At 44.0% G+C, this 22,010-nt stretch overlaps 1 protein-coding gene across 1 annotated transcript in view; it reads right to left on the bottom strand.

Moving 5' to 3' along the window:
- LOC109375033 (opioid-binding protein/cell adhesion molecule-like) overlaps nucleotides 1–13,688 on the bottom strand; it is a 328,363-nt gene extending 314,675 nt beyond the window's left edge. The window contains exon 1 of the mRNA XM_019630116.1: nucleotides 12,840–13,688. Within this exon, the coding sequence (XP_019485661.1) occupies nucleotides 12,840–13,006 (167 nt within the window). The 5' untranslated portion in view covers nucleotides 13,007–13,688. The remainder of the gene's footprint in view (nucleotides 1–12,839) is intronic.
- Nucleotides 13,689–22,010: the final 8,322 nt, after the last annotated feature.

Genomic DNA, 22,010 nt, shown 5'->3' with positions numbered 1-22,010 from the left:
ATGAAAAAATTAATATTTATCTCTAATAGCAAGAACTAGGCAAGTGATCCTGAGTAGCTAAAACAACCTTTAAAAAGCACAAAGTTGAAAGTCTAACTTGTCCTGATTTCAAAACCTACTACAAATGCTACAGTAACTTAAACAGTGTGGTACTGATCATAAATACAGACATATGGACCAATGGAATAGAATAGAGAACCCAGAAACAAACCTTTGCATATCTGTTCAAATGATTTTCAACATGGGCGGGAAGACCACTCAATGGGGAAAGGATAGTCTTTTCAACAAATGGTGCTGGAAAAACTGCATACCCACATGCAACAAAACAAAAACAAAAACAAAAACAAAAATGAAGTTGTATATCATATACAAAAATTAACTCCAAATGGATCAAAGAACTAAACATAAGAGCTAAAACTATAAAACTCTTAAAATAAAAGGGGAAATCTTTGTGACATTGGATTTGGCAGTGATTTCTTGGATATGATATCAAAATCATAAGCTACAACATAAAAATAATACTCAAAATTTAAAACTTTTGTGCATCAAAAGAACTATCAATAGAGTGAAAAGTCAATCCACAAACGAGAGAAAACATGTGAAATCATATATTTAATAAAAGATTAATATCCAGAATATAAAAAAATTCCTACAACTGAACAACAAGAAAAAACTAACAACCTAACTAAAACATGGGTAATTAACTTGAATAGACATTTATCCAAAGAATATATGTAAATGGCCAATAAGTACATCAACATCATTAATCACTAGAAAAATGTAGATCAAAACCATAATGTGATACCACTTCACACTCATTAAAATGGATATTATCAAAAAAATAGAGAGCGACTTCAGCATCATGATGGCATGAGAAAACCTCCAGGTTTCTCCCCGTGAAGTCACAACAAGTTGGAAAGCTATAATTCGACAAAGGATTCCCTGCTCAACACACAAACACATCTAAGAGATCTGCATATTGAGACATCCAAAAGTGGGTATATCAGCGTGAACAGGGGCTAACAGGTGGGGGAAGGGCAAACATGAGAACCGCAGTTGGGCACTCACCATGGTCCCAGAAAACTTGACAGATGTGAAGGGTCAGGGTGCAACCCCCACTGGGCCAACCTGAGGGGTGTAGACAATAATCTGCCCTGAGTGACCAGTACACATTGAGGCTGAACCCAGGATCAGGCAAAGAGGAGCAGTCAGAGGGTGGCAGAGATCACCAGCCACCATCACCAAGCTGACAAAGCCACAGAAGTGAGAACCTTCCCCCAACCCCACCTTCCTGTGGCCACCTAGCATTGCATGCAACCTTCACTTTGCTGATTGCAAAGGGGCAGAAGCGACATTTCAGCCTGGGTGGTCTACACTCGCTACATAGTTAAATGCACTAGAAGAAATGGAACTGTAGATGGGGAGGCTTCCCCTCTCTGGCCAAACCCTCCCATCCATCATGGCAGAGCTTGGTATAGGCAACAGAAAGCATAGCTGGGCCAGTGACTTCTGATTACAAGAGAGCAGCAATGGGAACACACAGGCCAGGAGCCCCATTACCCACCTTGACCATTGGGTTAGTGCCCTGAGACTGAGGTGACTGGGTAGTAAAGGGGACATCCACATATTCTGGGAATACAGGGCATTTCCCACAGCTGAGACAACACTGTCCCACAGAGATCCCAGAAGTCCCAGCAGTACAGGTGGGACTATAAGTGGAAACAAAATAGTGCATTATAGCAGCACCATCAGGAAAACAAAGGAAAGAGCTCTATTTATCAACCTACTAAATAACTAGAAAAATCAAATACTCAAAAGACAGCAGAGAGAGGAAGGAAGGAAGGGAGGGAGGGAAGAAGAAAGGAAGGAAGGAAGGAAGGAAGGAAGGAAGGAAGGAAGGAAAGGAGGGAGGGAAGAAGAAAGGAAGGAGGGAGGGAGGGAGGGAGGAAGGAAAGAAGGAAGGAAGGAAGGAAGGAAGGAAGGAAGGAAGGAAGGAAGGAAGGAAGGAAGGGAGAGAGGGAGGGAGCGAGGGAGGGAGGGAGGAAAACAGATAGTAGAATGGCGTTTGCCAGAGGCTGTGGGGGAGTGGGGGTGGAAAGTCAATGTTTACGGAGGACAGTTTCAGTTTGGAAAGATGAAGAGTTCTGGAGATGGCTGGTGGTGATTATTTCATATGACATGAATGTATTTAAAATGCCACAGAACTGTGCTCTTAAAAATGACTAAAATAGTAAATTGTACGTTATGTATATTTTACCACAATAAAAAAGGGAGGGGGTCATAAAGGAATTCTTTAAGGATGATAAAAGTGTTCTGTATCTTGTGGAGTGGAGGTTACTTGGGTGACTACAAATGTCCAAGTTTGTCGAAGTGAACATTTATGATACATTTTAAGTAAGTGTTCTCCCCGCCTCTTCTCTTCTTCTCACTCTCTCTCCTTCCCTCCCCCACTTCCTGATCTCTGGGCCCCTTATTCTGCTAATATAGTCACTAGATGTGAATGCTTAAAGAGGAGTGTCTAGGAATAATTCAACTTTATAGTTTCCACACTGCCTGGAAGGATGCCTGGCATATAGCGGTAGTCAATAAAAGCTGCTTGTTTAAGTTGTGAACTCAATAACTTATATTTAAAACAAACAGTGCTACTGTATACTGTGAGCTTTCTACATGTCATAATTTAATATAAGCTCTTACAAACTTAATGCCATGCATTCATTCTCAACAACCCAGTGAAGTAGGTATACAGCCCCCGCTTTTTTTAATCAGGAAATTGAGACTTACAGAAATTTAGTCACTTGTTCAACTACATACCACCAATAAGTACCAGAGCTAGGATTTGAAGTGAGCTTTTTTGACTGCAAAATCTTAGCCTCTTGATAGGGGTTATATTTTATCGCATATTTCACAAGGATCCATTGACTAGGCAAATGTAAAATGGGCCACGTAATCAAGAATATTCTATAAACTGTTCCCAATGCATCAGGATACATGCTACTGAGACATATTCAGGGACATCACAGCGAGAGCTTCTCATAGCAGCAGCTGCATTCCAGGTGTCTGTCCAGTGAAATGGGTCCCTAAATTCCCTTTATCCTGAGACGTCCTCTGCAATGTTAGTAGTTACTCACATTGGCTTTTCCATCCTTGAAAGTTTGTAGACATACTTACAGAATGTGCCATCCTCTACTTTGTAAACTTGATAAAAAAGGGAAGAGACAGGGATAGCTTCCTTGCAACTGCTCAGAAGCTCCTGGTTTTACGAGTAATTGTGAAATTCACAAATACTGCAATTATAATAAGAAGGAGAACACAGGACCAGTTACATACCAGCTATCTAGGGAAAGGCCATTATCTCAACTAGGATTCAAATGCCAGAATCTCCAGTTGTAATTTCAGTGACTACCCAATTTGCTTCAAAATGGGTGAGAATATGTTCATTAAAAAAAACAGTACAGGGACTGGCCGAGTGGTGTGATGGTTAAGAGCTGGCTTGGGACACCAGAGGGCCCCAGTTCGGATCCCACATATAAGGGCCACTGACACTGCCCTCTGCAGCTAAGATGCTGAACAACAGCTCAACCTGGAGCTGGGCTGCTGTGAGTCGCCGGCAATGGCGTAGGCTGCAGCCCCTGTGGCAGTGGGTTGCCATGGGCTACCGTGTGTAGCCAGCAGCCACAGTGAGCGGCCGTCCAGAAAGCCAGTAATTGATCTGCCTCACCTGGGAAGAGCACAATGATGGTGCCAACTTGGGCCAGTGAAGCAACGTCCTCCACAACTAGACTGAAGAACAAAACGACAGCAAGTTGTCTGTTCCCCTTCCCCCAATTCCCCAGCACTGTTCCCATCCCCCCAATTCCCCAATAAAAATCTTTAAAACAAAAACAGTACATAAGCATGTATGTGTGGTGGGGGTGGAGACAGAGAGAGAGAAAGAGAGAGATAAGGGATAAGCATGCATCTTTTCAACAAACTTGGAGTACCTACTGCATATTAGGTATGTATCAGGCACTGGTGACACACAGATGAAGAGAGGCTATTATTGTATTTAACAAAAGGCATAAAAGCATGAAACAACAATGAGAAGAGGAAGATTTGGAGAGATGGCATAAGAAACCACAGGACAGTACAAAGTGGAATACTATTATTATCAATAGCTCTTACATTGGGCCCCTTATAGACAAGTACCTCAATGCGAGTATGACCACTCCAACAAAACACCTGACTGATACAATTCCCTATGTAACAGATGCTGTCTCCTTTTTTTATCCATCATGGGGAGATCCAAACAGCAAGCAACAGACCCTATGTTGTGATGGCATCAATTTCAATGACTCCCCATCAAGGTGGACAAATATCTGATATGGCAATTCATGTATCTGAGAATGGCTGAGAATAAATGGTTTAGTTGCAGAGAAGCAAGTGTGACTTGGCCTAGACCTCACATGCTGCCTGCACGTGAGGTGGTCTCCGAAATGGACATTCAGGTGGGCAGGCAAACAATATGCATGGGGAAGTCAATGAACCACGAGGCTGGGAGGAGTGGGGTTAAGGGTGGACCAAGTTTCTTGGCAAACAGGTCTTGGCAGGGCAAGGCAGTCATCCCCATCACCTAGGGCTTGCTGTAGCTCCAACATAGAGCAGTAAGTATTGGAGTCGGACTCAGTGACAAGAGGAGGATTTACAGCTGTGGGAAAAGAAGGAACCAAGGATCAGAAAGAGCCTGATCCTCGCACCAAGTGAGGATCGGAGCTCTAAATTGCTCTTTACCTTGACTTTCAATAGGCCCTGGACACCTGTGCATGTGGGATCCTGTGACCTGGATAGTCAGGGATGGAGACATTCACACACCAAAAACTCACCAGGTGAGACATAAATCTTGTTCGCCACTTCCTTCCTTCCTTTTTCTGCCTTTGACTCTTCAGTAATTCCAGTTAGGCTATTTCTTTTGTCTCACATGCACACACTTTCCCCATCTCTTTAGTTCCTTTGTCTTCCTTCAACTCTTAGTTGACACCTCAGGAAAATCTCTCTCCTACTCATTTCTTTCAATTTTGTCTTTCATTTCCTTTATTTATCTTCATTTCTTCATTAATATTTATGAAAGAATCCCCAATCATCTAAGAAGTAGCAAATGTATACTTGAATCAAATAAAATGAAAGCTATGTATCCTAAAATTAAATTTGGCACAACAAAAACAACATACAGACTCTAAAACTTTAGAAAGTATTCAGAAATATCTTTGAGAAAATGTTTCCAGATTATCTTCCTCTAATTATGCCTACTTTTCTTTAGCATTCATGATAAATAGAAAATTATAATATTCATTTTTTTCTCTCTTTTGTGTAATTACTTCTACAACAACATTGTTTGCTGTTATTCTTCATTGCTAGTATATAGCATTTTGGGTAATTATGAGTTAAATTATCTTCTGTAGTCTAGCCAGAAAATTTAACAACCACTTAAACCATTCTTTGTTCCTATTATACAAGGGAAACTTGGTTAATCGAGACACCATGAATCTTCAGACCCACTGAAAATGTTTAATATTCAAAACTAATTTTTAAACATCTAGTTGATCAGCACTTTTATGGGCAGCTAGGTCAAGTCCTTCAGCATTTCTTTGATTTAAGCAAAATGTACCATCTCCAGGGAAGAGGAGGCCAAAAGGGGTCGCATGGATTCCTCTTGGCTATGAATCCACAGCAAGGTGAGTAGAAGGTCTGTGGGTCTCTGTTTTCACAATCTCAGTGGTTTAAACTAAAATATTCATATAGGGATGGAGAGAGGGGATTATGAAATGACATATATTTTAGGATTAAAAAACAACTACTTTTCATCTCATACTTCCATAGTGATCACTCATTTCCTCACAGTTCTCCTGGAAATGCTCTGCCATTTGGTGTTCTTGTCAACAAGCTATTTGCTTGCTTTGCCTTGGTTTGCAAGGTCCTCAGAGATGCTGTCTTTACTGTGGGAGGTCATGTAACAAGAGAGGACAGACAGCCTTTAGGACAGGTTCAAAGCTAAGAGCACCAATGATTATCTTGAAGTACACTGAACCCTCAGCAGCTATCACTCTTTGCACTGTTTGCAGCATGCGATTTTTTTTCTGGCCCCAAAAGGGGCCAGAGCAGCATTTACTCACATGCATGTGAGGAGAGTTAAGCACCAGGAAACAAAGGAGACTGCTAAAATCAGGACAGTAGACAGCAGCAGCCCTGAACCTTTGGTCAAATACAGATCCTGGGAACAAAGAGGGAGCTTTGAGATTTTTCTTCTTGCAACGTATGGAAACTTTCTCTGTTCTCCACATCTGGGAGGGGGATACTATATAACTGGCAAGGAGAAAAAAAAAGTATCTTCCAGGAGCAAATCCAGACCGATACATAATAACCGTGTGACCAAAGGCAAGTGGCTTAACTCTTCTAAACCTTAATCTCTAGGCTGTTATTTGGGGGTCAGAATACTCTGAAAACATGAAACAACGAGTAATTGGCCTGGCATCTGACACATAGTAAGCCATCGGTAACAGAGCCTATTTGTTTTAAAAGGGCCCCCTCCCTTGCACATTTCATTAAAGGGTCTCTGGTAAGGTCCTGTAAGGAGACTGACACAAGGCTCAAACACTTCCCTTTCTCTAACCTTCTCTACCAAGAAAACGACACGCAGATCAAGGCAGGGTCAGTGCTGAGCTGCAGGGACCGCACGTCTTCAATTTTCACTTCTCAAAAAAGTGTACAAGACGTTCCAGGAAGGTGTAATTTACCGGGAGGAGGGAAGGAGTTGAGAAGACACCCTCTCCCTCAACACTCAACTCCATGCAAACTTTCTCTTCACTTCGACCAAACCCCACATCAGCAAAAGCATCTTCCTGCAGGGAAAAATGATCAACAAATCAGCAAACTTGAAATAACCTGGTGCTGTCTTGTCTGGATTTTAAAAAAGAATAATAATCAAGAAAGGTAAGCACTTAGTTCCTAGCTTCATAGGCGGTAGAATTTCCGCCAGCCCTAAAAATGTCTTGAACCATAATCCCCTCTTATCTCCAGATTGTGAACACTGCTCCCTGTTAATAAGTAATTTTAAAAGTCCTCCCTCGGGAAGATCAAATAAGACTTATCTGGCTCCTCCTCTCTGTATCTCACTGCTGGACCCCATCAGATCGGTACCCTACACTTGCCAATGCCGCTGTCTTCCCTGCCTCCCTAGGACCCAGCCACACAGGAAGCAAATGGAAGGGAAATCAGAACAGGACTAAGGCCAAAAAAATGAACAAAAGGGCTTAGATAAGAGCTGCGGAGTTTGCCAGAGCAATTCCGAAAGCTAGGAGACATATAGTTTGATGGTTTTGTTTTATTAGTTTCAGGTGTACAAGACAACATAATGATTAGGCATTTACACCTTTCACAAAGTGATAACCCCACCAAGTCTACTACCCCTCTGACACCGTCGACAGCTATTGCAATAACATTGACTATATTCCCTGTGAATGCTTTACAGCTTCTTCTCCCATCCCCTGCTTTGGTTTGTGGTGTATGGCTTGTGGCAGGTGTGTTGGGGGAGGCAGACGCATTCCTACCCCTCGGTGATGTTAGAGTCAGAGTGTAGCCAGCCCTGCCCTTCCAGGCCTGCTGAATCCTGCAGTCACACCCCAACCTGACATACCGCCTTCCTGGGCAGAATGGCTGGGCAGCCTCTCTGCCCCTACTGCCTCCTTGCCATGTGCATCTCCTCCTGTTTACAGCAAGGCAGACCTCTGCAGGGACACCCTCACTTGTAAACATACCACTCTGCTGCTGCCAAGAAGATTCCTCTCAACTCTGCTGCCCAGCTCAGTGTCTTGCCCTCAGGGGTAGTGAAGCCTTTTGTATAGTTTCACATCAGATTGCAACCAATGGTGCATGCAACTGTCCCCTCTGGCAACTGCTTTAAGCAGAATCCCTCAGGTTTCCAAGATCTCTAACCAACTGCTGTGCTTGAATGTCCCAGCATCATATTGTGAAGAGAATGAAACCCTTTAAACATAAGTGCTTCATTGCTGTAGAGGTAATAATACTTTATAAGAGATTGAGTCTGGTTAAGACGGATTAAAGCATTCAACAAGTACTTAGTATTTTCATCCTTGCATCTATCACTGTATCTGTACTCAGTTCATAAGACGTGGTTCCTAACTATCAGGAGCTCACAGTCAAACCATAACCACACCTAAGTGGCAGGTCCACAGTGTGTATATGTTAGAACAGAGATCTATTGCAAGCATTACTGGAATTCAGATGAGGGTAATTTTTTACTACAAACTGAAAGCAGGATGCTGAGTGGAAATGGGAGGAAAGGAGTATATTTTTAAAGGTGTGTATGTGTGTGGATGTAGAAGGGGCTGAAGGCAGAGCAGATGAAACTGGAAAAGACTGATCATATTAGAGGTTGTTATTGAAGAGCTCCATGTAGCACCAGTAACAAGTTGCACATATATGTTGTTTTATAGTTAACACCATTATACTTCATCTCACTCGATGGCATAGACGAGGCAGAGATTTCTCCCACGTGTACACAATTGAACTGAAGTGCTCAAAATCATGTAGTTAATTAGTGGTCAAATGAGAACCGAACACAGGTATTCAGGGCCCTGAGCACAGTGCTCTTTCTAGAGTGCCAAGGCAGCCTTTGAATGGAGGGATGGAGGAGACACACAGGGTTAGGATCGCTGGAGACCAGCCTTGCTCAGATGCTCTGGGGCAGGAAAGGGCTTTAGAACAGTGGGTCTCAACTCTGCCTCCCCATTAGAAATTCTGAAAGAGATTTTTTTAAATGCCCACACCTATGCCTGACTCCAGAGATTTTTACTCCATTGGCTGGGAGCCTGGAGGTGGAATTTTTGAAAAGTATTCCAGATAATGCAAATGTGCGGCCAGGTCATCAGCACCACTGGAGGGGCCCCTTGTGGACCTGTTCTGCTTCAGTGTCTTCAATTTCCCAGGCCAAGAGCCAAGCCTTTGACTTATCCTAGTCCTGATTCAGCTTTGGCATCTTATACACTGAAACGCAAAACCATGTTCTTGTTTTGAATAACCTAGTGGTACTCTGAATTTTCTAATTTACACAAAAAGAAAAGCAGCTGATCGTGAGTGCAAAATACAGAGAAACACCCAGGCAGACAACGAAACATTGTCATTGGGAACTTGACTGCCCCACTGCTTCGGCAAAATTCTGCTGCTCAGATTCCTCCTTGGCAGTAGGTGACCCTCAAATACTTGGTTCCAAAAGGATTAGCTCAGAACTCCAAATGAAAATGCAGGGATATTTTAGAAAGGAGTTATTAAGCATAATCCCAGATCAGCAAGCCTGGATCAGCAACACTGATTATCCTGCCACATGTGAAAAAAGAACCTGTATGTCAGTGGGGACTTTTCCCATTTGGTGGAACAGGTACTGCGAGCAACAACTCCCACCTTCATTTTACTGCACTGCCTCAAAATGTTCATGATGTGGTCCCAGTGAGGAACTAAAGCCAATTTAAAGAAGATTGAGGCCCATGAAGAAAGCACATCTGGCCATCATCCGTGCAACTGAAATGGCTTCATCGACACCAGCTGACAACACTAAGTATCATAGGCTCCTTTTCTGACGTGGGCACTGATTCAGACACAGGACTTCTAGAGACTTGTCATATCTAATCTAATGGAAAGGCACAGAACATTTTTAACCCAACAGCGGATAATTGTAATGAAACGATTCTGGCCAAGAGGGCCCATTTGTAATAATGAATTCAAATCAGATTCATAAAAGCTATAATTTAGCCATAGTGAATACAACCTTCATTTTTCATAGCCTCTCTCTTCCAAGATGGCAAAATAACTCAATATTCAAATAATTATTTTCACTCTTCAAGTAACCCTGTGAAGCAGTTATGAGGAAGATAACATTGCCTCACTTATATAAAATGAGTTTCATGCACGTTCAAAACTTCAGTGTCGTCTTTGGAACATCATTTCCTAACATCCCTCAATGCAATCAAAGACCTATCACATGAAAACTGATACCTCCAAGGAAGGAAATCACCCTGCTCTAAGCAGAGCAATTTCTCACTGGGAAGTTCAAAGGAGGACCCATCTCTCTCCGTTCCTTTGCTTTTCCTACTCTGTCTTTGGTCTCCAATGTGACTTCATTCAATATTTAGACACAGGCATGGGATACTTTGATCCAGGAGAGTCACATTTGAAAAGACTTCCTGTGACTGAAGGGTCATTCAAATTTTTCAAATCGTTCAAATTTTTCAAGCATTCTGAATATTTGAGGCATTCAGAACACTATAAATTCCCAGTGGAATATCTGTAAGGAGAACTAAAGAGTGACTATACTTAAGAATTACATTTTTCAAAAAGGAAAAACACAATACAAAATAAAACATGGCATGTTTATCTGGGGTTGAGGATATGAACTTCCAGACTGGAAGCATGGTACCAACAAATACAGTTTGCATTGAGATGGGAACACAGCAATTAGCCAATAAAGCAAAGGAGCATGGAAAACAAAAGAGGAGAGATTGGGACCTCCAGACGTCTTCAGAGATAGTTAAATTATTTTAAGAAACATTGTGCTAGAAGTGAAATTGGAACCTTAAAATATCAGGGAATAATAAAAATTAAGTGATGAAGGAGAGAGAGAGGGTGGGGAGAGTGAATAATAGGCAAAAGTGTATAAAATGGAGGCATCTGATAAAAATGAAGGAAGAAAATAATAAAAGAAGAATATAAGAGGTAAAAGAAAAGGGATATAAAGAGACTAAAATGTGGACCATGTGCTGAATTCCTCTATTGCAGGGCAAATTATACAGAAGAGGAGAGGCAAAATCAACATAAGGCATGTGCTTACTTTTTCAAAAACTAAAGCATACAATCAGGTAACAGATAACAGTCATACTTGAACATACAAGGTTTTTTTCCTCTCCACAAAGCCCAAAAAGCCACTATTCAGCTTTTCCTTTTTTTCCCTCCCATTCCCATTACCAAGCCCAGCTGCTAAACATTAGAATTGAAGATCATGAAAACAGGCCAGCAGCTAATAAAAAAATAAATAAATAAAATAAAATTTAAAAAAAGTAGATTGAAGCTGGCCCTCTACTGGTGGAATGGTCTCATTGCATCCTGGAAAACAAGTTTTTGTTTCTGTTTTAACTTTTAGGGGCAGAAAGAGGACAGAGGGTCTTGGAAAGTTCAGCACTGAAGCTTTATTAAATGCTGGGCCTCTCTGCACCTAGCAGGAAATTAGAAGCTAAAGAGAGGTACACGCTAGCGTCAGCACCCCTTCACACCTACCAACATTTACTAGAATTTCCTTGGTAAACGTGCATTGTAGCCTGGGTGCTACTCCTAGACTGGGTGCTACTCATGTCTTTGAGCTGACTGGTCCACTGTGCAACTCACGAGTCATTCTCAGGGAGGGGACTCCCAAAACTTCTTTGAAGCAATGGAAGTAGGCATATCACACTGTACTCTGGGACAGGCTGAGGGATGCCCCCGTGGCCAGAAGGGTCTCCCTCCTGCTATCAGGGAAGTAGTTCTCTCTCTATCCTCTTTTTCCTCTTTCCTCCTAGGGCCCCTGAGCACCACCAGACAGGGTTGGGGGACCTGTTCTCTCATTCAAAAGACGATTCAGCTGAGAACCACCCAAAGTGACAGGACTCCAACCTAAGCCCTTGGGCTTAAGAAAGGACAGTGGGTGTCCCAAGACGCCTTTCTTTCCTTCCTCAGGGAGAGGCTTGTCTAGATGCAGAGAGAGTTCAAACAGCAGAGCCAAGAGAAGAGCAGAAAGGACATCCCACCCTCCTTTATTCCTTGGGGAAGCCAGGGTATTTGGCTGCAGAATCTGAGGCAGAATGTTTTCTTTTCACCAGAACCATCAAAGTCATAGACAGGGCAAACACATTCACCCTGTGTACATTGTGAGCCTGAGTTAAGCTGGGACGTCCCTGAATCTGTCTCTTAGGACCAGAACTGCCTCATTAAAGGGATAAAAGATGATATCTGCTGAGCTGGTGGAAAGTGGTGGCTGCATTTTTATTAAAGTCTCTGCTGCAGCAGGTCCAGTCCCAAAGGTTCATATTCCGAGAATCTCCACCCCTCTGCCTGGAGTAAGTGATTCTCTGTAACTCATTAAGGTAAAACAAAAAGCACTCCTATTGTGCTTTTCGCACAGGAGTGATGTCGTTGCATAAAGGCTACATGTTTCCTCTCCTTGGCCTGAGCCTGCAAAGATAAAACTGCCCTCATAATTTATAATAGGGCCCCAGGAGCACCACAGAGGGTTGACATGGATGGTTGCATCTTGAGCAGACTCGTAAAGGGCCACAGCCCAGCACTAGCAATTCCAGAGCCTGGAATTTTAGGTATCTCTCTGAAAGGGGCAAGTCAGCCCATCCCGAGCATTTTCCTGCCTCATCACATACCTTCTGGTCCGTGAGGGAGCCACCAAGGCACCCAGCCATCTTAGACTAACCCCTTAGGATTCCAATTCTGGGGCTCTCATGTTCTCAACTTGGTGCCAAGTCAAAAGTGAATCTAGCCATGTCACGGACTCACAGCTACAGGGAGTCCCGATCATGGACCTCAGTGTTCACTTATAAGATCCTGGACCAGAGAAACAGGAGAAAATGACACATGTCCAGGAGAAGGGGTGCCAGCTGCCACAGTATGCAAGGGGGCAGGCACCTCTAGAGCCAGCAAAGGCCCTGTCACATGCTCCAATCCCCTACACAAGCCTTCTGTTCTCTCTCTTGCTTGCCCCTACCCACATAATCAATTAGGAGGGACTCAGTCCCCCGCTGAAGACAGCTCCCTACCTGAGGGTGGCGCTCTCCCCCTGTCGTACCGTCACGTTGTCCATAGCTTTGGGGAAGGTGGCATCTCCGCTGCGCACGGGCACTCCTGTGGGTACAAGGAACAGCAGCCTGAGCGACACGACCACGAGGCACTTCCAGGGCAGGAGCAGGTACCCACAGACCCCCATCCTCGACAGCCACAACTTCCCAGAGCGCGGGCAGCGGCACGGTCCTTGTCCCCCGCCCCACACACGAGCGGGTCTCAGGAAGTGGTGTGGGGAGAGAGGAAGGGATGGAGTAAGCCAGAAGCAGAGAGGGAGAAGAAACGAGTCCAGGCTCTCCGGAGTCTAATGATTCTTCCTCAAATCCTGCCTCAGCTTTCCAACCTGGCAGAACCAGATGCCCCTCCTGCATCCAAAAAGAGCTTTCTTGACGCTCCCCTGGAGAGGAGGGAGGCAGCCTGGAAGGGAGAGGAAGAAGGAAGGTGCAGGGATGAAGGTCACAGATTGCTCTTGTTCTGCCTCTCTCTTCAAGATGCTACTTTAAGATTCAGTTGGGCACGTTCTGCAGAGGTCTGGCATCAAAAGTTTATAACCCGGAGAAGCCAGGCAAGTGTCTGACATAAAGGAGATGTCATAAAAAGCTGCTGCTTCAAGGAGAGGAGAAAATGTTTTATTAGCTCACACATATGTATAGATATATTTATAAACAGCCCAAGTCTCGAATCTGGAACCCAAAGGCGGTAAAAAGTTCCACCGCGGGGACCGGCGGCCGGCGCAGCGCGAGGATCCTCCGGCGCCGTGGCTGTCCTCCACCGCAGCCCGGGCGGCGACTGCCGGCCAGCCCGGCCCGCGCTCCCAGCCCGCGGAGCGCCGCCCGGCGCAGGCTCGGGGCGCACGGGAGCTGGGCGTACCGCGCCCCCGCCTCCTCCGGGGACGCGGCACCGGACGCGGGGACGCGCGGACGCCGCTCTCAGCGGCCGCCCCCGGCCTCCGCGCCGCCTTCCTCTGGGGAGCAGCCCTGACGCGCGCGGGCCGCGACCGCCGGGGTTGTCATGGCAGCAGCTCCATCACTGACCGCCACTTTCTCCGGTGCCCGCGCCGCGCGAGCGGGCGGACTGAGCGTTCATCCCCGCGGGCGGGCGTGGGGCGTGGGCGGGCGCCCGCCTTCACACCATCGCGGGTGAGGCGGGAACCTCACCCGGCTCGAGTCTCCCGGACCCTCGGAGCCAGCGAGAGAATGCTGCGCCCTCCCGGCGGTTCCCCTGTTTGCAGGCGGGTGGGAGTGGAGGGCTGGGGAGAGGAGGGGAGGGCGGGAGAGGGGTTGTTGAGGGAAGCAGCAAAGAGACGCTCGCACCTTCCCGCCCTGGGTGCCGAGCAGAAGTTGCCAAACCCCGCCCTGGAGATCTGAACTACGTTTCACAAGCCAGGTAGCTGAACCGATGTGCAAGTCCACCACTGGCCCAACCCTGCTCCACCTGGCCAGTCTGCAGTCCCACCCCAGGGCACAGCTTTATTCTCTCTCTCTCCCTCTCCCTCCCTCCCTCCTCCCCCCAGCTCTTGCATGGAGTAGGAGCACAACTATTTTGCCTGTTGTGAAGGAAGAAGAAATTAAGATTTGCCAGAGAGAGAGAGAGAGAGAGAGAGAGAGAGAGAGAGAGAGAGANGGAGGGAGGGATCCTAAAAAGTATTAGGACTGATTTTCATAAAATCCATCTGTGGCTTTATAGTCACAACATGAAGTGGCACTGGAATGGCATTGGGAGGAGACTTACTGATTGAGGCCAGCCTATCTGTTTTCGGCTCAGCTTAACTTCTTTCAGTTCTTAACTCCAGAGTCTAGGCTTCTCTGGGGCCTGTCAAAAGCCTTTTTTCTGTTCCCCAGTCCCGCAGAAGCCGCCCCTTATTGCATATCATGATTTAATGGTTGTATCATCATTTAATGGTTCTGATGTACATTTGTTTTACTGTATTCTTTCTCAAATAGTTACAATGAAATTTAATGCAAAAATAAGCTTTAAACTTTTACCATTTATCACTTCTGTTGCTGAATGATACAAAGGTGTGCTATCTGGTCACATTTATGAGGGGCTGAGCACAAATAAATATTGCCCATCCGTTCTTGTAAAATGGTAGCCCACATACTGTTTGAGATCTAAAGTTTTTAAATAGAGCATCACACCTCAGGAAAAAAGAATACTTGTCACTAGTCTTGCCGTATGTTTTGTTATAGTGGAAAAACACGTACCGGTTCCTTTCCACAAAGCAGATATGAATACAAGCAGGAGTGGGGCCAAACACTCATCTTGAGCTCCTGGGCTATAGGGCTGAGAGGAGTAATGAAGCTGAGAGGGGAGACTGAGAGCTGAGAGAGAAGCCAAACCACTTATTTTGGATTTTAATGACACACATCTTTCCGAAAGATTTGAGTGGCCCTGGATTTTCTGTACACACATCGCACCTAATCCTCAAAACTCTGAGATGCGCTTGTCAATTATTACAAGACTGGAAAGGCTTTGTCAGTGCTGTAACCTGTGTAAAGCCGAGAACATGAGACTGTACTTATGATTTTCTTCAGTTACAGCGTTTTGTATCTTGAACACTGGTGGTGATAGCAGTAAGGTTGGGTCAGACTGTGATTCCTGCCACTTGGTTGTAGGATACTCAGATAACATTCCCTCCTCATGGACCTGTTGGTTCTAGTGTTTCTGAAGAGATGCGAATGGAGACAACTTGCTCAATGCTGAATCAGCTCGTGAAGGATTGCTTCTGATGGAGTTATTAGGGAAGAAAAGAAAGGACAGAGCATGAGATTCCAAGTGAGACAAGAAGGGCTCAGCCAGAAAAAGAAGAGAGGGAGCAGTCGGTTAAAGGGAGGTGTTATACAGTCCTAATACTATGTACTAAATCCTGCCTTTGAAGAAGGAATAAATCAAGTATCCATTTTTTGCAGGGCTGGCTTCCTTCAACTATACATATCTGGAGTCCTATAGAACAGGGTTTTGTGTCTATTCTCTCTGGTAAGCTGGTTTCCTAGTTCAATATTTGTGAGTGAGAAAATGGGCTAGTGAATCAGGGAAATAACTGCAGAAGTCTGATCTTTATGTTAATCTAAGTCTACAATTTTGTCGGGGAGATTTCATTCATCTTTAAGGCCTTATGAGACATCAGTATATCCATTTCTAGACTAAAAAGCCAAACCAAATTGAAATGGGAAAGAGAAAAAGGGGTGAGGTTCACCATGAACAAAGTATAATAGTTTATATCAGGAGGTTTCTATGAAATGCTTAGCTGAATACCATGATAGGGACACACCCTCTCCGCCATCCCAGTTAAACCCCTCTTTGATATATGACAACACATATTAAGACAGATTCTATGAGGACAAATTAGAGTTCTGTCTGAGGGTGTTTGTTCTGAAGTTGGATTGTCTCTTCAGACTGACTCCTCACCCCTTCACCTGTGTGCATGTTAACTTAGAATATCTATCTCACCTTTCTCATAGGGCTTGAGGGTGTCTTGAAATGTCCCCAAGATTTTGTTTTAAGATTTGGTAAGATGACAGACATGGAGACAACTGCCTTGGAAGAAGTTATTTCTTAGCATTCCCAAGAATGAGGTGCATATAATGCCGTGCAGAGCCACATGGGGAAGCACCAGGGTGAGTCAGGAAGCCGAACCAGCCAGGGGAAGCCAGGCTCAGAACTTTTATTGTGGTTTCCACGAGAAGAAATGGGTGAGGCAGGGTAGACAAGCTTGAGCAAGTTTGGCATTGGCGTGTTTGAGGAATTGTGACAGGCTCTAGGCTATAGGGGTCGTCTCTAGTTGTCCAGTACCTGGCCCTGTAGTGAGTTAGGGCAGGGAACATATTGGTGTGCTGGTGCATGATAGTTGGATAAAGGAGGTGGTTGGGGATGTTGGTTGGTTTGCATATGAAAGAGGGGCGGAGGGCAAGATGTTTGCTATCTCTAGGAATTAGCAAACTCTGAGAGTGCAGTCTCTCCAAAATTAGTAAACCTGCAAGATGTCCAAGCATCTTGAAATACAGAAAAAAAAAATTTTAATGATTAATACAGGGTAACAATTAATGAGGTAACACATGCAGCACATCAACAAAGGACCTGGCACATGGGACGTATTTTGTAACCATAAATTATGATTATAGAGCATAACTCTCACTTTCCTTTGTTAATAACTTGTGATACGTAAAAAGACATCATTAAAGAATGTAAATGCTCCATGTACAAACTAGAGCTTCAATTCAGATCTATCGACATCTTGATATTTAGGGTGATTTGTAATAGAAGATGCAGAGTTGGATTCAGTGCAATAACTTTGGAAAATTTAAAGCAGGGAGGTGACATGATCTAATTGGTGAAATTTTTTTTTAAATATCATTTTGGCTATTGTGTACAGAATATATTGCAAGAGTACAGAGAGGAACTGGGGAGTAGAAGGGAAGAAATGATGGTGGTGGCGAAAACTGGAGAGGTAAGGGGCTTATTTTGGAAATACCATAGTGTTTAGGACTTCCTGAAAGTTTGGATATGGGGACTGACAAAAAGAAAGAGATGAAGGATGACTCCTAAATTTGGATGATAACTGGGTGGTACATTACCTGAGATGGGGTGACTCCGAAAGAATAGGGATAGAGAGACAGGAGTTGAAAGAGTGAATAGAAACTCTATGAGACAGCCAAATGGAGATGTCGGATTGTCATTGGGAGAATGGAGCCTGAAGCTTACAGTGAGTACTGAGGATACTAATGTCTCATGTAAAACCTGTTTTTAAGCTTACTGTCAAAGAAAGGTGTAAAATTCTTTCTGCACTGTGTATGTGTATTGGGGGACATGTTATCAATGGAACCCACATCCCAGATCTAGAGGCCCCTCTGCCTTTGTTGCCTTTGTAAGTTAGAAACAGCCCTCCCAATCTTAAACCTTAGACCCGAAACTACTCCACTATTTTCAGTCTTTCTCTTTTTTTTTTTTTTTAAAGATTTTTATTGGGGAATTGGGGGGAATAGGAACAGCGCTGGAGAACTGGGGGAAGGGGAACAGACAAGTTGCTGTCGTTTTGTTCTTCAGTCTAGTTGTGGAGGACGTCGCTTCACTGGTCCAAGTTGGCACCATCACTGCGCTCTTCCCAGGCGAGGCAGATCAGTCGCCGGCTTCTGGACGGCCACTCACTGCGGCTGCTGGCCACTCACGCTGGCTGCTGGCTACACACGGTAGCCCATGGCAACCCACTGCCACAGGGGCTGCAGCCCATGCCATCGCCGGTGACTCATGGCAGCCCAGCTCCAGGTTGAGCTGTTGTTCAGCATCTTAGCTGTGGAGGGCAGTGTCACTGGCCCTCATATGTGGGATCCGAACTGGGGTCCTCTGGCATCCCAAGCCAGTTCTTAACCATCGCACCACTCAGCTGGCCCTTTTCAGTCTTTCTCTTAATATATTGGGTTGTCGGAAAAGTCGTGACGCATTTTTGCAATGAAAAACATAGGAAAAACACATCATGACTTTTCTGACAGCACAATATTTCCGTTGCTTGGTCACAGCTCAGCTTTCAAGAGTACACTCTAAGATTGTTTGCAGATGAAGCCATGATGTTATCAGTAGGTTTTTAAGAAAATGCTGCTCACATACCCTAAATGTGTGTCACGTGTTCCAGGTGAAAGCTGTGTCTGCTGTAACTTACCAGCTAGCATCTACCTCCATTGAAAGTCCTTCCTTGTTTTATAGTGTAGTGGGTAAGACTAGGCCATCGGTACTGGATTCAGAGTTTTTATTCACTCTTTTAACCCCTCCCCCTCTAAACTTATTCCTTCTGGAGCCATCCCCATCACAGGTAATTCTACCACCCAGTTACCAACCACTTCTAAAATTTACTTCTGTGTGACTGCACAATGTCCTCAACTTAGCTAACCCTCCATTTCCCCATCTGTAAATAGAGGCAATGATAGCAATGAATGTGTACAGTATGTGTGACTGTTAGATGGAATACTGCATGTAAATTAGTCAGCATCCTGCCTGGCACTTAGTAAATGTTAGTTCTCATTACCTATAGAAAGTGGCCTAATTCCCCCAACATCACAGGTGAGGGTGGCTCTTGGAGAATTCTGGATCCAGCAGAAATACCTGAATTTATCTAATGAAAATTGTATCCATTTGTAAAAGCAATTTCAAACTGTGTGTTATTCATAAATAAGCAAAACTTACAGCTTGTGTTTATCTGAGAGAAGATTGTACCCAGCTGCTCTGTGTGTGCATTAGGAAGAAACATGAAGTAAAAAGCCTGTGTATGGTACATATTTATTATAGAAACCTACCTAACTCAGGAAGGACCCAGTGGGTGGAACGAGTGAGTAGACATTGTGGCTTAGCTGGAAGAAGTCGGCTTTCTCTGAGCCCTCAGGACATGGAGGTTTAATAAGCCAGAAAGGTTTGCTAGTGAACGGAGAGGCAAGGATTGACTGGGCCATCAGTTTTTTGGCTCAAGGAAGTTCTGAGAAATGGAAGCATGCCAGAACACAATACTTTGGATGAGACACAAGTGGTGTCCTTTTTAAAATCCAAAGCAATCTCAGCGCTAGATAAAATGAGGGACATCTCTTTCGTTGTCTTTTTGCACTCTTGCAAACTGAGGCAAGTACATGTCAAATGGTTTTCCTAGTCAGCTGCCGACCTGAAGCCAGCCAGGTTTCAGGTCAGTTACATTTTAATCTGTTCTTCTTTCTATCATAGACCGCATCACATCCTTTCTAACACAGGACTCGCCTGCTTGGGCTAGTGAGAAGTACTAAGATTGGTCATGAATTAATATTCATGCTTCATATACCAGCTCTGCCACTTATAAGCTCTGTGACCTTGGGCACATTACTTATTCTCCCTGAGTTTGTAACTTCTCATCTGTAAACAGGGTTAATAACAGCTTCTTTACATGTGAATGCTTCTCCTGCAGTCCTGGCACAATGGCAACTATCAGTGATGGTATCGTTTCCTCTTCTCTTTGCCAAAATGACCAAAACTGACCAAAACAAACAAAAGAACAAAAATAACCAATGGACAAGCAAAAACAACAATAACAACAAAAAACATAAGGCACGCAAGATTTGCACAATAAAATGATCTGTATAATTAGACTGATATTTTGATCTTCCGATAGCTGTAGAATCCAGGTGATACGATCCCAGGCTATATTTATTATCTTGCTCTCTTTTCTTCAAAGTGTTTGTGTGCTTGTGCATGTGTGTAACTGTCTCTCTCCCTTTAGAATTACAAGGTCCCTGAGAGCAGGGTGTTGGCTTTGCTCGTATCTGATTCCTCTGCTATGAGCTAGAGCCTGGCACAGAGTAAATAAATACCAGCGGATATTTGCTGCATGAGAGAACCTATGGCTACTCTCCAGTCTGTAGAAAGTCAGGGGAGATGACAGCAGAGAATCCTACTCCACTCCCACCAGGGACTCTCCTTACTATACTCTCATTTCCTCCCTAGCCCCCAAACTCCTCAATGGTGTGACATCACAAGGCATCAACTGTGTTAAAGCATCTCCTTCTAGAAAGGCTGGAGGTTCCTATAAAGGGACCCATTTCCACAAGCCATACAATAAAATCAGCCTCATTACTTTATAGTCACACTCCATATACTTCTACAAATCAAATAACAAAAAACATTATATTGAGACCTACAAGCCATAAAATGTGTTTTTAAATGCTCAATAGGAGTTATTATAGTCTAACCCCTCCTGAGTCTCACTACAGCTTCCATTGTGACAGATGGAAAATGGATTATTCCACCCAGAGAACCAGAGTGTGGAGGAGAGAATGTCTGTCAGGGGTCAACTTGCCTGGCTCTAAATCTTGACCTGTCACTTAGGAGGTGAGACCTTAGGAAATGGACCAGACATTTTGGAGCCAAAGTTTCCTCATTGGTTAATTGGGCAATACTATATTTTTTTCTCTCTTTGAAGAATTAAACAAAGTCGTATATGAGATACCTAGCAGAGGGTTTGGCATATAGTAGGTGCTCAGTAAGTAGGTGCTCTGATGCTATTTAACCTGGGCTCTATCCCTTTCCTGCTAAAATGAACCTGATCTCTCTTGGTCTTAGAGAGGAACTAAAACTTGTATTTTATATTATATATTGGTTACTTGAAATCTTATTTCATTTGCCAAGCTTTTTTTTAAATGTTCATTTATTTTATTGGTTAATTCATTCTTTGTTGTTGTTGTTTTTTCCAAGGTCATTGAATATCTAGGCATTTTGCTTGGCCTGGGGATACAAATAATGTTATTTACCTGCCCACAAGAGAAGTTTATAGTCTAGTAGGGCAAATAAATCAGTAGTACCACATGATAAAATTTAAAATAAATATATGCAAGGGTATGCAACAACTCAGAGTTGGACCATCTAAATTAGATAACTGTTCTTGGAAAGCTGCTGGAAAGAAGTGACTCCTAAATTCACTTTTGAAGACGGAGTAGAATTGAGGCTGCCATTTGGTGTCTGATAGTGGCAACTGAGTGGATGATATTACTAATCCTAGAGAGATATTAAGAATAGTCAATACTGAGCGGAGGGTGACAAATCATAAATACGAAATGTAAGGAGATAATGAAACATTTCTGTTGGGATTTGGGTGTTTAGGTTTTGAGCCTGAGAAAGATACAATGTTTCAAATTATAGATTTTGGAATCATCTTTGTATAAGTGGGAGTTGAAGCCCTGGGTACAAATGAAATCGCTCAGCAAGAAGAGTAGAGTGAGAAGGAAGGATTAAGTGTGCATTCTGGGCAACGCAAACGTTTAAGGGGTGAGTGGAAGAGCGCAGGGAGGATCATGCCAAGTGGCCGGAAAATCAGGAATCAATAACCTGATAGAAATCAAGGACGAGACTAAGAAGAGTGGTTAAGAGTGTTAAATATGAGGGAATTCGGGTAAGCGAATGCTGGGCAATCATGCTTTCGGTCTGGCACAGTGGAGGACACTGGTGACTTTGGCAGAAGCAGTTTCACCACAACAGCAGGTGGGCAGGGGTGAGCAGAGGATGACAAAATCCAAGGAGTGGAGAAAGCAAGTGTGGCCCAGGCTTTCCAGCTCAGCTGGGCCAGAATGAGAAAGGGAAAGTGCAGGTTCTTACTGGGCAGAGATGTGGGTCTGAGGGAGGCTGGGGTTGTGTTTTGTTTTATTTCA

Source organism: Hipposideros armiger, unplaced genomic scaffold (genome assembly GCF_001890085.2).
Source record: "Hipposideros armiger isolate ML-2016 unplaced genomic scaffold, ASM189008v1 scaffold_894, whole genome shotgun sequence".
Taxonomy (NCBI): Eukaryota; Metazoa; Chordata; class Mammalia; order Chiroptera; family Hipposideridae; genus Hipposideros; species Hipposideros armiger.
Note: the sequence above shows the minus strand (reverse complement) of the source record. Positions and strands in the feature narration are given on the sequence as shown.